This window comes from Vulpes vulpes, chromosome 3 (assembly GCF_048418805.1).
Source record: "Vulpes vulpes isolate BD-2025 chromosome 3, VulVul3, whole genome shotgun sequence".
NCBI classification, from domain to species: domain Eukaryota; kingdom Metazoa; phylum Chordata; class Mammalia; order Carnivora; family Canidae; genus Vulpes; species Vulpes vulpes.
Window position 1 is genome coordinate 91,487,087 of NC_132782.1, and position 17,363 is coordinate 91,504,449.

Here is a 17,363-nt window from a genome sequence, read left to right on the forward strand (position 1 = left end):
ATATATTCTTGGCTAGTGATTTTTATCCATTAATACTCTGAATATGTCATTCTACTCTCTCAGAGCCTGCAGAGTTTCTGTTGAGAAATCATTGGTAGCCTAATGGGGATTCCTTTGTAGGTTATTTTCTTTGTTCCTGGCTCCTTTAAGATTATCACTGATTTTTAACAGTTTAATTTTAAGATGTCTTGGGAAAAAGTCTTTTTGCACTGAGATAATAGGTGTTCTATTAGCTTCATGGACTTGTATGTTCAATTTTTTGCCCAGGTTTTGGAAGTTTTCAGCTTTTATTTCTTTTTTTTAAGATTTTATTTATTTATTCATGAGAGACAGAGAGAGGGAGAGAGAGAGAGAGAGAGGGGGGCAGAGACACAGGCAGAGGGAAAAGTAGGCTCCATGCAGGGGGCCTGACGTGGGATTCGATCCGGGTCTCCAGGATCAGGCCCTGAGCTGAAGGCAGGGCTAAACCGCTGAGCCCCTCGGGCTGCCTTAGCTTTTATTTCTTTAAATAAACTCACTTCTCCCTCTCTTCTCCTTCTGGCACACCAATTATTCTTATATTTGCCTTTCTGATCAAACCAGATAACTCTCATAGGGTTTCTTCACTTTTTAAAAATATACTTCTCTCTCAGAAATAATTGAGTTATTTCTATACTCCTGTCACCCAAGTCACTGCTTTTTTCCATCTGGTTTGTCCTGTTACCGGTGCTCTCTATTGCATTTTTAAATTTCATTCATTGAATTTCTCAACTCTTATTTGGTTTCTTTTTATAATTCCAATATCCTTGATAAAGAACTCCTAACTCTATTGGTTTTTTTTAATTTTTATTTATTTATGATAGTCACACAGAGAGAGAGAGGTAGAGACACAGGCAGAGGGAGAAGCAGGCCCCATGCACCGGGAGCCCGACGTGGGATTCGATCCCGGGCCTCCAGGATCGCGCCCTGGGCCAAAGGCAGGCGCCAAACCGCTGCGCCACCCAGGGATCCCAAGAACTCCTTATGTTCATTAATTGTATTCTTATATTCACTGAATTTTCTCTCTGAGTGTTTTGTAGCTCTCTGAATTTCTTCCTAACAGCTATTTTGAATTCTTTATCAGTTAGATTGCAATATATCATGTCTTTAGGTTTAATCACTGGAGAATTATTTTCTTTTTGTGATAGTATATTTCCTTTATTTTTCGTAGTGTTTGTAGGTATGGACTTTCTGCTTTCACATTTAGAGTAGCAGACACTTCCTTAACTAAGCTTTTATATTTTCTTTGGTTCTCACAATTCAACAGGCTATTAGAAACCTTTCTTTTGTAATCCAGAAGGTGGTGCTAGTGCTCAAGTTTGTGATTTCTCCTTTGCCCAAATTTCTTGGCCTATTATCTGAGCACCCCCTGAGTCTACCAGAGTTCACTCTGGCAGATATACTTGCAAGCACACGAGGAGCTGGCCACAGAGTAAGAAGAGGTTTGGGGTTAGCACATAGTCCTTTGGAGTGCCCACAGCTGGGGGTATCCTTGAGTGGGGTACTACCAAAGGTTTGAGTGGATTTCTCCCTGAAGTCCTGAAGTAGACAACAGGAAATGCTCCCTTAATGTTCTTTGATATTTTTATCTACTTTATTCCCTTTTTCCTCCTTTCCCAATCATAGTGGTCCTCAGAAATCCAGGTGAGAAGAGAAGAGAAGAGAAGAGAAGAGAAGAGAAGAGAAGAGAAGAGAAATGGGTTTCTCCAACCCATTTATTGTTCAGCAACCTGTACAACCAGGATAACCAAGCAGTCATTCACCACTTTTGCTTTCCACCTATTCTATGAGATAGGTCACCACTTTCCACCTCTACTTCCAGAGAAGTGGCCGCTGCTATTGCCAAAAGCCCACCTCTTGTAGTGTTGCCCTGGAAAAGAGGCACCCTTGGCAAATTCCTGTCTCTTATCTGTGTCCAAACTTGTCCTTATCCTTCTCTAACAGCACGATAGAATTCCTCCTTAGGCAGGCTGAACTTCCACAAATTCTCTCTTGTTTGTGGTTATCCCCCAGTTTTGCAATGTCCAAGTTCTTTTGTCTCCCAGTTGTGGTGAGTGGGTCAGCAGGTCTGCTGACTCCTTTGGATCTACAGCCTTTATTGAGGTTCTCTTTGTTTATTTTCAGATGGAGAGGTGAGTAGAAACTTCCTGGATTCTTTGATATAATGTGCAAAGACACATTTGTTCAGTTATGGATATGTAATTAGTTATTTTTAAAGGGGAAGAGAAAAAGAGGAACACCTTATGCTTCCATAATGCTGACTTCACTCCTACAAGTCTGTTCACGCTATTTCTAACTCTAATCCATTATCACATGGGTTGTTCATAACTTTCCCCCCTGCCTGTCTCTCAATTCCCACTCTAACATTGAGAAACCAAACTCCAACTATCTACTTACTTCTTTGTTTAATTTCAATGTGCTTATATAACAGCATCAGAATTATTAACATGCACTTCTGTGGGAATTAATTTTATCAACTCTCTTATGCGCAGTTAATTCTGTTTTCGACTCCATCATTTCCAAAGTCACTTAGGTTAACACATTTTATTCTCCCATCCCCTTAGTGAAGCTGTCTTGTACATTTCTAATACAAATCCAAATGGATTCTCTTGTCATGTTCTGTATTCTTTCCTGCAATTCTTTAGATTTATCTAAATAATTTTTCTTTAAATCTGCATACATTGCAATTCATTCTTTGTGTTATAAAGTACTATGGATTTTGGAAAAATGCATAATGCCATGTATCCACCCTAACAGTATCTTATAGAATAGTTCTACCCAAAAAAAAAAAAAATCCCCTATGCTTCATCTAGTTAACCTTCTCTGCCTCCTGCTTCATTCCTGACAATCATTGGTCTTTTTACTATCTCTAGAGTTTTACTTTTTCCAGGATGTCACATAATTAGAATCATGAATTATGTAGCCTTTTCATATTGCATTTTTCACTTAGCAATAAATTTAAGGCTCTGTTATATATTTTTATGGCTTAACAGTTCATTTCTTTCCATCACCAAAGTATATTCCATCATATAGATGTAAATGAGTTTATTTATCAGTCACCAGTTGAAGGCTATCTTGATTGCTTCCAGTTTTTGGTGATTATAAATGATGTGTTTATTCCTATTGAGTGTTTTTACTTTTTGGCCCCTCAACTGGCCCCTAAAGTCAAGTCCTTCCTTTAGCAAGGAACTCTAAGTTTGTATACAATCCATGTATATATATGTATCTATAAATATTTCTATATGTATCCATTTGTATGCAATGGCTGAGAATTTCTGTTGCTCCACATCCTCATCAACATTTGGTGTCCTCACTGTTTTGGGTTCTAACCATTCAAATAGGTAAATAGTGGTATAACATTGTTATTTTAATTTGTACTTCTCTGATAGATGATGTGGAGCATTTCTTATATGCTTATTTGCTGTCTGTATATCTTCTTCATGAAGTATCTATTCCTATCTCTGCCCATTTTTAAAAATCAAGTTGTTTTCTTGTTGAATTCTAAGAATTACTTATATATTTTAGAAACAAGTTATTTATCAGATTTGTTTTACAAATATTTTCTCTCATTAATTGTAACAAAATCACCATACTTTTCTTTCACAGATTATACTTTTGGTTTTATATATAGAAATTCATCACCAAAACTGAGGTCACCTAGATTTTCTCCTGTATTTTTGTTTTGCTCACTAAGTTTTATACTATAGTTTTGTGCTTTCTATTTAGGAAAATGGTAACATTTTGAATTAACTTTTTTTTTTTTAAGTATAAGATCTTTAAGAGAATGAGAAAACAAGCCGCAGACTCAGAGAAAGTACTTGCATGAGCTTTTCATGAATTATTCATAAAGAGATATGGATCAAGTTTAGGATATGTTTAGGTTTAATATTCAGTGAATGGTTTGGGTAAAAGTAAGTGTCATAGTGAGGATTAGGGATATGGTCAGATTCAGGGTCACAGTATCACAATGAGCACTATGAGGGTCAGGGTTAGAGTTAGCATGAGTAAGAGAAGTAAGGGTCAGGGTGAGAATGAGTTTCAGTATCTGTTTCAGGGTCATGATGATGATCATGGTCAGGAAGAGTGAGAACATGAGGTTTCAGTCAGGTTCAGGAAATGGCTGGGGCAAGTGTCAGCGTCTTTATGAGGATCAGGATCTGAGTAATGTTAGGATAGAGGTAAGAGTAAGGGTTACAGTTGAGTTTGAGTTTAGGGAGGGTGAATCTGAGTGTCAGAGTCAGAGTAAGCATAAAGTAAAAGTCAAGATAAAGATGAGATTCATCTTTAGAGTGAGGGTTTGTGTCAGAATTACAGTAATGGTCACAGTCAGGATCAAGCTGGTTGTCAGCATCATAGCAAGGCCAGGGTCAGTGCAATGGTTATGGTCAGGGTCAGGAACAGTGTTTGAAATCAGTTCTGAGTCATGTTGAGGGTGAGAATCAGTCAATGTTTGTGTGAAAAACAGGGTAAGATTCTCTAACCCTAGGTTAAACATTGGAAACACAGGCATAGTCAGTGTTGGGTGTGGTTCAGGGTCATATTCTATGTAAAGGTCAGGGTCACCTTGAAGGTCAGAGTCAAGAGAGGAGTTAAAGTGAGAGTCATTTGATAGAATTAGCTCTGTATCATGTTTGGTGTCAGGGTGGTTAGTTAAAAGTCATCCTAGTAAGAAAAACTAAAGCAACTCCATAAAAAGGTTTTTTGCTCCTTTTCCTGATATTATTCTTGCTAGGAACTCCACCTCCACTTTACAGATGCCTTATAGAACAGATAATCAATGTCCCCCTTGTAAAGGTCAAAGATTTAATGATTTCTTTGGAATCTTCCAGCACAATAGATAACATCTAAGGAGTGACCCAGTGGGGTCATGAACATTTTCCAAGACCACTGATCCATCAAGACCTCTGGCTCCAGGGCATAAGGACTTATGGAGACCATCTAAACAGTCATCTTTGTTCCTAGATTACTAAAAAGACACATGCACCAAACCACTATCCTCAATAAAAACCCCAGACCTCAAGCAAAGATGAGACTCATTCTTCTTTCCTAAGTATCCCAGATGCTCTGCCCATATCTACACTCCCTATATATCTTTAATAAACTCTGCTTTCACTTCCTTTCAGTTTGCCTTTGATTTCTGTCCTGTATAAAGCTAACGACCCTCTTGGCTGGTCCTACTGTCCCCCACTCTGGGTCCTCAGACTCAGCCAACCTGCATCACTACGGTCATTTTTAGTATGAGGGTAACCAAGTCAAATTTAGGATCAAGGTGAGTGTCAAGATGAGGGTTAGGGTGATGGTCAATGTAAAGTTCAAAGTCAGGATAATTGTCAAGTTCAGGGTCAGCCTTAGAGTGAGGGTCATACCAAGGATTAGGTAAGGCTGAAGGCCAAGTGAGGACCAGAGTCAGGGTAAGTGTGAGAGTATCAGGCTTATGGTAAAAGTAAAAGCTAGTTTCAGGTTCAAGGTCAGGGAGAGGGTCAGTAAAGATTCAGTTAATATAACTACAGTGTCTGGGTCAGTGTCTGCTTCAGAATCAGAGTCATGGTCAGGTTATTTTTAGTGTAGGGTGATCAGAGTCAAGTTCAGAGTAGGGTCAAGGTCAAGTTGAGGGTCAATTTCAGGTAAGGCTCAAGGGAAATAGGTCAGAGTTAATGTCAGGTTACATCAGAGTCAGTTTTGGAAGATGGTAATAGAGAGAGCGAGATGAATGTGTGGGGGTTTTTTAGATTTTATTTATTTACTCATGAGAGACACAGAGGGAGAGGCAGAGACACAGGCAGAGGGAGAGGCAGGTTCCCCATGGGAAGCCCGATGTGGGACTCGATCCCAGGACCCCAAGATCCCGACCTAAGCCAAAGGCAGAGGTTCAACCACTGAGCCACCCGGGTGTCCCAAGTGTTTTGTTTTTTTTTTTAATGTAGGTTTTATTATGATTCACATAAGGTGAGGCCAACAAATCAAGAGATGATTACCATTTGAAAGATATTTTGTTACTCACAGTTCCTAAGAGAAATGGGCAAGGCATGCCACACAGGGCCACATGAGGAAGCACTGAGTTAGTCAGAAAGCAGAGAGAGTAAAGGGAAAGCATAGGCTTTATTATGGTTTCATACAAAGGAAGAAACCAAGGAGGGTAAGCAAGCTAAGCATTGGCTAGTTTGAATAATTTCAGTGGCTTCTGAGACATAAGGGCTGTCCCAAGTTGCCTGGTACCTGTCTTTAGGATAGTTATGGCAGAGAAATACTGGCCAAGACTCTAAGAGTCCGGTGAAAACCAGCAAAGGAGATAGTTGGGTAGTGTGGACTTTGGATTCGTTGCTTTGCATATGAAAGGCATGTTATGAGGGAAGTCATTTGCTATCTCTAGGAGTTAGCTAGCCCAGGGAAGGGCAGTCTCCTGTCAGCAAAACTCCAGTTGAAAATATAAAGTACAGAAAATTTTAAAACATGATTAATACAAAGCATCTGGGATGGCAAGGATTAGGTTCAGGGCAAAGTTATTATGGTAATGATAAGGTTGAAGGTCATGGTGAGGGCCACAGTCAGAGTAAGTGTAGCATCAGGGCACAAGTTAGCTTCAGAGCAAGGTTCAAGTCAGGGTCAGGGTAGGTAAGGATAAGAGCCCAATGTAGGTCAGGTTCAAAGTAAGAGTCAGAATCAGAGTCGAAGTCCCAATCAGGGTAAGGGTCATGGTGAGTGTAACTTTGGGGTAAAAGTCAGGGTTAAAATCAGGGTGAGGTTAGATCAAGAATAAGCTAAGTATGAAGGTGATAATCAGACTGAGAGATCAGAGTAAGAGTCAAGGTCAGGGTGATGGTCAAAGTCCTGATCCTGTTGAAGGTCACCTTGAAGCTTGGAGGTGAAGACAAGAATCAGTGAGGACCAAGTTTCAGACATACACTGTTGGACCTGCAGGTGAGCCAACCTGGGAGTAAATTTGAATATCTGTATTGGGTTAGATTTAGATCAAATAAAAGTCAGGTGTATGGTGAAATTGAAAAATGGGTCAGGTGTATAGCGAAGTTGAAGATAAGGGTCTAAGACAGGTAAGCTTTAAGGTTGAAGTCAGGGTTTGGGTGAGAGTCAATATAAACATGATTCTTGGTGATAGGATCGAGCAAAGAATTAATGTCATGGTCAGGATCAGTGAGAATAAGGGATATTGCGGAGTTCAGAATCTGTTTCATGTTCATAGTCAGGGTCTTTGTTCAGGTAAAGATAAGGATCAAGTGGAGGAACAGGTCACTGTCAGGGTGAAAGTCAACATCAGGGAAGTATGATAGTTAAGGTCAGGATCAGGGGGTTGCTGGTGGTAGTGTCAGGATCAGCTTCAGGATCAAAGTCAGCATGTTAGTGTCAGGTTAATGATCAGGGTCAGGGTGAAGGTCAAGCTAAGTGCTGGGTTGAGAATCAGAGTCAGCATGAATGCCAGGGCTTTGGCCAGGTTCAGTATGAGAGTGAAGATAAAGGGTCTTGGCCAGGTTCAGTATGAGAGTGAAGGTAAAAGTCATGGTCAAGGGTCAGTGACATGTTGAGAGTTAGAGTCCTGCCATGGTTAGGGTAAGGTCATAGTAAGAGTCAATTTCAGGGTAAGGATCCAAACAAGATCCAGGTTGAGAGTCAGGGTCAGAATTAGGGTCAAAATTAGGATCAGGTAAAGTTCAGTGTCAAGTTCAGCATCAGGATCAGTGTGAGGGTGAAAACAAAAGAGGTCAGCATGAAGGTTAAGGACATTTGGGAGAATAAGGGTGTCTGTCATTGTCAGGATCAAGATCAAGTGGGACTGGGTAAGTGTGAGGGTCAGAGTGGAGTTAAAAGTGAGGTTAAAGTTCAGAGTCAGCCCTAGAGTCAAGGTCAAAGTCAGGGTCAAGATAAGAGCAGGGAAATTGCTGTAATATTTCTTTTGTTTACAATCTTACTTCCAGCATTAATTCAGCTGTCAAAGCAAAAGAAACATTATTCTTCCTGCTAATTTTGGTTTCTTTTTCTGCAGGAATAGTAATGGATTTTGGGTACTCACTGGCCAAGTAATTTTTATTGTATTCTTATGGACTATCAGATCCTGATGAAAAGTCAAAATACTCCAAATTTTACTCCTTTGTGGATGTACAACCAGATGCTTGCGTGATAGGAATGCAAGAACATGCAGTGCAGTTTTAACAGGTTTCTGTCCATAACTAAAAAAAAAAAAAAAAAAAGGTACTGCAACTTCTTAATTTCATAGCTATGGAATGACTAGAATAGAATTTAGATGTTGAATTTCCCATTCCACTATAACATACCTGATAATTGATCATCTTCCTTTCAGCATTTGAGAAATGGTCAGCTAGCAATTCCCACGGTGAGATAGTTCCAAATTTATGGAAAAACTATCTTTATTAATTGAGCCAAAGTGGTTTCTGATCATTCTTTTCATGTTCATACAGCAACAGAGTTAATCTAATACTTATTTTCACATGGCTCCTCAGTCTCTCTCCTCAACCCATGTGGAGTAATGCAGGTCTTTCTGCAAAGGTAACGCTATGACTAATGTCTCAATCTGGGCAGGCCCTAGATCCCCATTAACAGGCTGAAATTTCCTGAGTGGCGCAGTGGGAAGGCCTTGGCATCCACCTGGACCACCAACCACACCTCAAAGATGCTCACCGCCTGGATTCCCAGGAAGGCTGCAATTCTCTTGATGAGTCCTCTCATCTTGACACTCTAAGTTTGGAAGGATAGCGGATGGGGGGGTGGGGGGGACTGAGAGCTCCCCTTCAACCCTGAAATAGACTAACGAGGCCCCCAAACCAAAAGTAGATCTGAAACGTAGACTTACTGAAGGTTGGAATGAGCAAACAACCGTCTCAGGACCAAATCTTTCTGGCTAAGGAGAAAACAGGAAATGATAAAGAAAGCTCCCAGCTCCCTCCTGCTAGCACCAGCAGCGCCTGCACCTTGCATCTGATTAGCGCTCCCCACCCCTTGGACCTGCGCTTCCTACCCGTGCCTCTCACATCTTCCTTCCTCCCCTGCGCACTGGTGCTGTGCACCCATGAGGCTTTCCGCAGATGTTGCAAAGCTTGCCAGACATTCCTTTTTCTAACACCTTCATTTCATTTTTTAAACACTCATCAGACTGACTGCACCGTGATTGCACCCTAAAATGAAGACGTTTGCAATGTTTAGAGGTTGAAGAGAAAAGAGATCTAGTCCTGGGAATGGCAGGAGAAGTTTAGGGCCCAGAGGAGGACAGGAATCTATGCTTCCCAAGCCTAGGATCTGAGGCTGAGGGATTCAGAGCCAAAGGTTTTCCTATCTGGAAAATAAGGGATGTATTGAATGGTTCCCAAGATCCTTTCCAACTCTCACAGTGATACTCCAGGGAGGTATTCTGTGGTATTAGAGTTCTGAGATCCTAGAACTTTGTTCAAGCTGGGGCTAAGGGCAAGGAATTGGAAAATTGAGATGAGTGGCCTCTTGATTTCACCTACTATAGGATGAACAAGACTGGAAGTCTTTCAACAAGAATTTCACAGGGCCACAATTTCTAAAGAGCTTCTTTTTTCTTTTCCTTTTATTTTTTTTTTATTTTTATGATTCTAACCCCCCAACACTTTCTCTCTGCCTGCCTGGCCTCTCGTTCAGGCTATTTTAGTATTGCCCAGTGGTTACTTAAGGCTGCTAACCTCTGCTCTAAAGGAATTAAATATCCAAGATCATATCTAGGAAATAGAGCTAAAGGAAAAGGAACCAACTGCCTCCACAAGTCAGGGACCAACAACTGAAAAAGAACAGAAGAGACAGGAAGACCAGCAAACCAATTTGGTCTTTATTGAGGTGTCAAGGCAGAGTAACACCATGAAGGAGCAGAGCCTGAGCACTCCAAGAACTCGGAGGCAGGATTTAAGAGTTTCTTAGAGATGCAGGCCTGGGGTTTTGAGCTAAGAGAAAGGCAGTGGGTGATTTAGTTGCTCAAAAGTGCTTCAGGAAAGCTCTATATTTCTCCAGGAAAGGGGCAGACAGAGTATTTAGCTCTTGCTGAAGTTCCTGGAGAGCCTTCTCCTGCTCTTGCTGCTCCCCCACCATCTGCTGCCTGTAATAGTTGATGTAGAAGTTCACCCAGTCATTCACCATAGTCACCATGGCTTCTTCAGGGATAGGAGGATTAGGGAAGACCTGCAGGGAGAGGGAATGTGGTCAGCTGTGTGATTCAAGAATAAGCCACAACCTCTGACATTCTCCTTTCTCTGACTTGTATTCCCTGTCTCTAATTGTTGCCATTAACTGCACCATTACCCCCCTCCCCCAGTTCCAAATTATTGTCCCTTCTCTGCCCTCACCCACCTGCCAAGAGTTTAGGCCTATCCTTTGAAACAGTGCCTGGGCTTACCTGCTGATTCAGCAGAACATTAAATTCCTTAATTCCTGTAGAAATGAGATCCTTATTGGCCTGAAGCAAAGCCATCTGCCTACGGTAGAGAAAGAGATCAAATTTAAGTATCCTTTTCTTCATTCCTGCATATTTCCCCCAATTCCCTTATTTCCCTTAAAGATCTCTGGTGCCTTGTAGGACCACCTCTCCAGCATCTTTCAAATCATATCCTGCTGAGATCACATTTCTCCCAGGTTGGCTCACCTGCAGGTCCAACGGTGTATGTCTCACCCACAGTTTCCAGGGTGTGTTATGTCCCTCTCTGAGCTAAATGTAGGCAGAGTCAAGTGTCAGCATAAGAGGGAAACGCCCTACATCTAGGTCCTGAAGGAAGGTGATAGGTCAACCAGGGGTTGGGAACGAGGGAGAGGTTTCCCTGAAGTTAAAAGATAGCAAGGCCATTAAAAACAGATAAGTAGGGAGACCTAGAAAACCAAACCCAGGACAGATCCTTGCCATCTGCCCCACATCCCAGTATCCACACTCCAAAACTAAAATTCAGACAAAAAGAATTAGTATCAACTGACTCCCTGTTGGATGACAGATACTTTTTTTTTCATTTCATTTTAATTCCAATATAGTTAACATACAGTGTTATAGTACGTTCACATGTACAATATAGGGACTTGATAATTCCATACATTACCCAGTGCTTATTATGATGAGTGCCCTCCTTAATCCCCATCCTCTATTTCACCCATCCCCCTACTCACTTCCCCTCTGGTGACCATCCATTTGTTCTCAATAGTTAAGAATCTATTTCTTGGAGGCTCTCTCTCCCTCTCTGTCTCTGTCTCTCTTTCACTTGCTCATTTGTTTTGTTTCCTAAATTCCTCATATGAGTGCAATTATATAGTGTCTATCTTTCTCAGACGGACTTATTTCACTTAGTTCCACTTACATTCTCTAGCTCCATCCATGTCATTGCAAATGGCAAGATTTCATTCTTTTTTTATGGCTGAATGATACTCCATTGTGTATGTATACCACATCTTCTTTATCTATTCATCTATTGATGGATACTTGGTCTGCTTCCATACATACAATTACCACATGACCCAGCAATTCCACTCCTAGGTATAGTTCATAAGAAATGAACATACACATCTACAAAAACACTTACATGCAGGGATGCCTGGGTGGCTCAGCGGCTGAGTGTCTGCCTTTGGCTCAGGACATGATACCAGAGTTCCAGGATTGAGTCCTGCATTGGGCTCCCTGCATGGAGCCTGCTTCCCCCTCTGCCTAGGTCTCTGCCTCTCTCTGTGTGTCTCCCATGAATAAATAAATACAATATTATATATATATACACAGATATATATATATAAAACCACTTACATGCAAATGTTCACAGCAGCTTTATTCATAATTCCCCAAAATGGGAATAACTTAAATGTCCAATAACCACTGAATAGATACACAGATTGTGGCATATTCATATAATTAAATTATAATTAAATTCATACAATTAATTCAGCAATAAAAAGGAACAGACTAATGGTATTCATGAGAACATGGATGAATCTCAGAATAATTATGCTGAGCAAAAGAAGTTAGACATACAATAAAGAGGAAGAAACAGGGGCATAAGGAAGACATGAAGCAGGGAGGTGGCCGGGGGGATGGGTGAAATAGATGAAGGAGATTAAGAGTATATTTATCCTGATGAGCACTGAGCAATATACAGAATTGTTTTTTTTTAATATACAGAATTGTTGAATCACTATTTTGTACACCTGAAACTAATATTTCATAAAAGATTATATTTATTATTTGAGATAGTGAGAGAGCATAAGTGGGGAGAAGAGGGAGAAGCAGGCTCCCCACTGAACAGGGAGCCCCATGCGGGTCTCGATCCCAGAACCCTGGGACCACGACCTGAGCGGAAGCCAGGTGCACAACCGACTGAGCCACCCAGGCACCCCAACCTGAAACTAATATAACACTACACTGAAATTAAAATTTTTAGAAAAAAAAGAAGCCAGACATAAAAGATTATATACAGTATAATTCTAGATCTATGAAATTCTCGAATAAACAAAAACAATCTATAGTGGCAGAAAGCAGAGCAGAACACAAGATTAGAGATTAAAATGCAAAGCTGCTGCCTAAGGGAAATTTTTTGGACAACAGAACTATATATGTCTTGATTATGATAAGCATTTTCATGCACTGTTAAAGGAGTGTAAATTGGTAAGGCTTTTTGGAGAGATAATTTGACAATACTTGTTCAAATTAAAGTACATATATGCTTCAACCCAATGATTCTGCTTTGAACTCCATTTTAAAGAGTTATTCATATTCAATATGCAGAAAGGCCTGTACAAGGAATTTGCCATAATAACGTTGAAATTATCTGCAATAATGAAAAGGCAGAAAAACCCAAATGCCTATTAATATAGGGAAATCACTAAAGAAATTATGGCATATTCATACTATGGCATGACATGCAGCTATTAAAATAAATAAGGTAGATATTTATGTGCTGATATGAAAAGATTTCTAAGATAATGTTAAACAAACCATAGAACAGACTACTCCGTGAGAGTAAGGATTAAACATAAAATTATGTTTCCCTCTCTCCCTTCCTCTCTCTCTTTCTCTGTGTGCCTGTGCACACGTGTGTGTATGTGTGTCTAGAATAATAAACAATGTTCAGTTCTGGGGATTGACTAGTATTTGTTGGGAAATGGAAAAAAAGGAATAAATGTCAAGGAAGAATTTGAACTTATCTATCTATATTATTATTTGAATTATTTTACAGAAAGAATGTATCCTTCTATTATTTGTATATCTCTTACAAAGAACACAAAATTTTATTTTTATTTTTTTTAAAGATTTTATTTATTTATTCATGAGATACACAGAGAGGAGAGAGACAGAGAGGGAGAGAGAGAGAGAGAGAGAGAGAGAGGCAGAGGGAGAAGCAAGCTCCGCGCAGGGAGCCTGACGTGGGACTTGATCCCAGGTCTCCAAGATCAGGCCCTGGGCTGAAGGCGGCGCTAAACCGCTGAGCCACCAGGGCTGCCCAACACAAAATTTTAAAGGTAGAAAGAAGATGGTGTAGTTCTAAAATCATTAGCCTCAAATTTGAATCCTGCCCCAGTGCTTAAAAGAGTAGCAGCTGTTCACTAAATATTTATTGAATGAATAAATAAATGAATGCTTTTGCCACTTTTCAGTTCTGTGACCTTGGTGAAGTCACTTCACATATATAAGGCTCAGTTTTCTTGTTTGCAAAGAAGCAATAAAATAATAAGGGCTTTCTCAAAAGCCCTTACAAGGGCTATTGAGAAAATAAATTCATTCATTCCACAAATTGATATTTGGCACCTACCTTGCACCAGGCACTGGTACAAGGCGCTGGGAATATATTCAGTACCAAAGACAAAGTTCCTGTCCTCCTGGAGTTTGTGTTCTGGTGGGAGGAATGACAGAATGAATGATAAGGGCAACATCTGAGAGATAGGGCAAGACCCAGTCTACAGAGCTTTGTGGGCCATGACAAGAAGTTTGTGTTTCATTTTCAAGTGTGAAGAAAAACCACTGAAGGATTTGGAGAGAATATTGCAATCTTCTTCTATAAAAACAATAGGATGCCACTGAAAAGTTTTAAGCAGAGGAGCTTTAAACTGCTTGGAGTGGACTGTAAGAGGGCAAGAGTGGAAGTGTGGGGATCAATGAGAGTAAAGTCAAGGAGATAAGCAGCTTGGAATAGTCTACCCAGTGCTTGGTATAGTATCGAATGCAGACTACCAAGAGGTTTCATGGGGTAGGAAAAGGGGAACCATCACTCATCTCTTCATCAAGCTATTGATCTGGACACTTCTCAAAGAAGTGTATGATGAGTCCTTGTCCTCGCTTATAGTTTAGTTGAAAAGACAGGACACAAGTATCTAATAAAGGTAAATACAAACTGGCTCCAGAAAGCATATGGTAAGGGCTAAATAAGTGCTACAGTGAACAAGGGCTGCCATGGTCTCTGAGCAGGAGAAATCAATGTAGACAATGGTGGTCAGTAACGCTAAGAGATCCATAATTAGCGTGACAATATATATTGCCCAGAACAGCTCCAGTCTGTTTCCCCAACATAATTATTTGTAGTGCCTCCTTTAATGACACTTTCAAAAATTCCGATTTGGGTAATGAATTATATGGTGATGTTAGTCATGAGGGCCATTTGAACTGCCTCAAATGGAGCAAAAAGCCCCATATTTGAAGACTTGACCTTAACTCCAAATAATGGTCAACACTTAAATACTGTTTAAGTACTTAAAAACTGTGCCAAACAGCTCTACACATGTGACTCATTTAATCCTCAACTCAAACCTATTGTGGCATTAGTATTATTCCCATTTTACAGATGATGAAACTGAAGAACAGAGAGATAAAAAACTTACCCAAGATCTCACAGATACTAAGTGACAGAACCTAGATTCAAACTAAGGCCCTCTGGTGGAATTCATTCATAGAGGTTGGCTTCAGAGTTCAATGCACTCACAGGCTAACATTTAAAATATGACACATTTGTCAGCATGAAGCTTCCTCCAAAATTTATAAATAGAATTATCCTACGCACTACTAAGTATTTACTTAAAGAATACAAAAGTACTAATTCAAAGGAATACATGCATCCCAATGCTTATAGCAGCATTATCTACAATAGCCAAACTATGGAAACAGCCTAAGTGTCCACTGACTGATGAATGGGTAAAGAAGATGTGATATATATACATATACATATATATTTTTTACACACACATAATAGAATATTACTCAGCCGTTAAAAAGAATGAAATCTTGCTATTTGCAGTAATGCGGATGGATCTAGGGTATTAGGCTAAGCAAAATAAATCAGTCAGAGAAAAATAAATACCATATGATTTCACTCATATGTGGAATTTCAGAAAGAAAACAAATGAGCATAGGGGAAAAAATAGGACAGAGAAAGGCAAACCAAGAAACAGACTCTGAACTATGGAGAACAAACTGATGGTTACCAGAGGGGAGGTCGGTGGGGGGATAGTAAAGTAGGTAGGTGATGGGGATTAAGCAGTCCACTTGTGGTATTGTATGGTATTGTATGGAAGTGTTGAATCGCTAAATTGTACACCTGAAACTAATATTACCCTTTATGTTAACTAACTGGAATGTAAATAAAAACTTAAATAAATCAATAAAATATTACATGTTTATAACCCTTCAATTTTTCACTCTAACAAAAAAACTTAAAAAAATAATAATGAAGTGCCCCAGGTCTATCTTAGCATCAGAGAAACTCTGTGTAGGTCTCAGATAAGGTGAGGCGGGGTAGAAGAGTGTTCCAGGCTGACACCCTAGAAGAAGGTGACAGTTTGGGAGAATCATAAGTTTCAACCAGTGAGTCAGACTGTGGGAGTCCAAGAAAGCCAGGCTCAGAAGCCAAGATATTTTATTTTCCGATAAAAAAACAGGGCACTTTTGGCAAATTTCTACATTATACCAGATGGAAGGAGAAAGGGAGAGAGGGAAGGAGAAAAAGAGATGATCTGGGAGAGAGAGAGAGAAACACTGTCTTTAGACCCTTCTCCCAATTTAATGGACCCTTCCCACCAATAAACACACAAGAACTTCTTGCCTATTCCTCAATTTCTGAGACTATTAACTGCAATCCCTTGATTTTCTCATTCCTCAGATGTCCTAAGGATCCTTTCAGAAATAATGCTCTTCCAGGAAAAATAAGATGAACACTGAGAGGGAGGCAAACCATAAGAGACTCTTAACTCTAGGAAGCAAACTGAGGGTTGCTGGAGATGTGGTGGGGGGGGAAGGGATTATTGAGTGATGGGAGGGCACTGATGTACTGAGCACTGAGTGTTCTATGCAACTGATGAATCACTGAATTCTACCTCTGAAACTAATACAGTGTGTGTTATCTAAATTGAATTTAAATTTAAAAAAAGAAATTATATTCTTCCAGCCTTGGGTAAAGCATAGGACCTCAGGGATCATTTGCTCCAACTTCTCATCATGCATTAGTTGATATGCTCATTCATTCGTAATATCTTTTTAATTTTTTTTTATTTTCTTTAAGATTTTATTTATTCATTCGTGAGAGATACAGAGAGAGAGAGAGAGGCAGAAACACAGGCAGAGGGAGAGAAGCAGGCTCCATGCAGGAAGCCCTATGTGGGACTTGATCCTGGGACTCCAGGATCATACCCTGAGCCAAAGGGAGACCGCTGGGCCACTCAGGTGTCCCTGTAATATCTTTTAAATACCTACTATGAAAAAATAAAATAAATAAAATATAAAATAAAATAAAATACGAAATAAAATAAAAATATAAAATGTATACAATGTAATATAAAATATAAAATAAAATATAAAATGTATACAATGTAATATAAAATATAAAATAAAATATAAAATAAAGTAAAATATAAAATAAAATATAAAAATAAAATAAATTAAAAAATAAAAAATAAAATATAAAAAAATAAACACCTACTACGTGTTGGGGACCCAGGATAAAATAAGAAATAATATATAGTCCCTGCTCTCACAACAAAGAAGGCACCTGAGCCCAGGGAGGGACACTGACTTGCCCCACATCACACGCCTGGGTCTCAGACACAGCGGTCTCCCAGGGATGCCCTCTTCCCTTGTACCCATAGCTCTTCCAAAGTTGCAAGTTAGAGGCACGCAGGCATCTCCAGGACTTGGCGGGCTGAAGGGCTCCCCTTGCTCCTGCGGCCCACCTGCGGAATGCTTCCGAGAACAAAGGCGGGGGGCAGCCTCGATGAGTCCGCAGCTAGGCCAGGAGGTCCCAAGAGGAATCGCGGGTTCCCGGGGCCGCACGGAGGAGGACGCGGGGGGGGGGGGGGGGCGGGGGGGGCGGCCCCGGGGGGCGGCCCCTTCGCGAAGGAAGATTGCACCTCTGCAGCCG

General features: G+C 40.2%; 1 protein-coding gene across 2 annotated transcripts; it reads right to left on the bottom strand.

The window, feature by feature from the left end:
• Window positions 1–9,811: 9,811 nt before the first annotated feature.
• AHSP (alpha hemoglobin stabilizing protein) lies at window positions 9,812–17,258 on the bottom strand. Of its 2 annotated transcripts, none has more exons than XM_072753416.1 (3): window positions 17,176–17,258; window positions 10,394–10,472; window positions 9,812–10,179 (listed from the first exon to the last, which is right to left on the bottom strand). In XM_072753416.1, exons 2-3 carry the CDS (start codon window positions 10,466–10,468, stop codon window positions 9,976–9,978), a joined length of 279 nt encoding a protein of 92 aa, XP_072609517.1. In that variant the 5' UTR covers window positions 10,469–10,472; window positions 17,176–17,258; the 3' UTR covers window positions 9,812–9,975. The 2 variants fall into 2 exon arrangements, with proteins under 2 accessions (XP_072609517.1, XP_072609516.1); XM_072753415.1 differs by lacking the exon at window positions 17,176–17,258 and adding an exon at window positions 10,640–10,712 and having other exon boundaries at window positions 9,834–10,179.
• Between the last annotated feature and the right edge of the window lie 105 nt (window positions 17,259–17,363).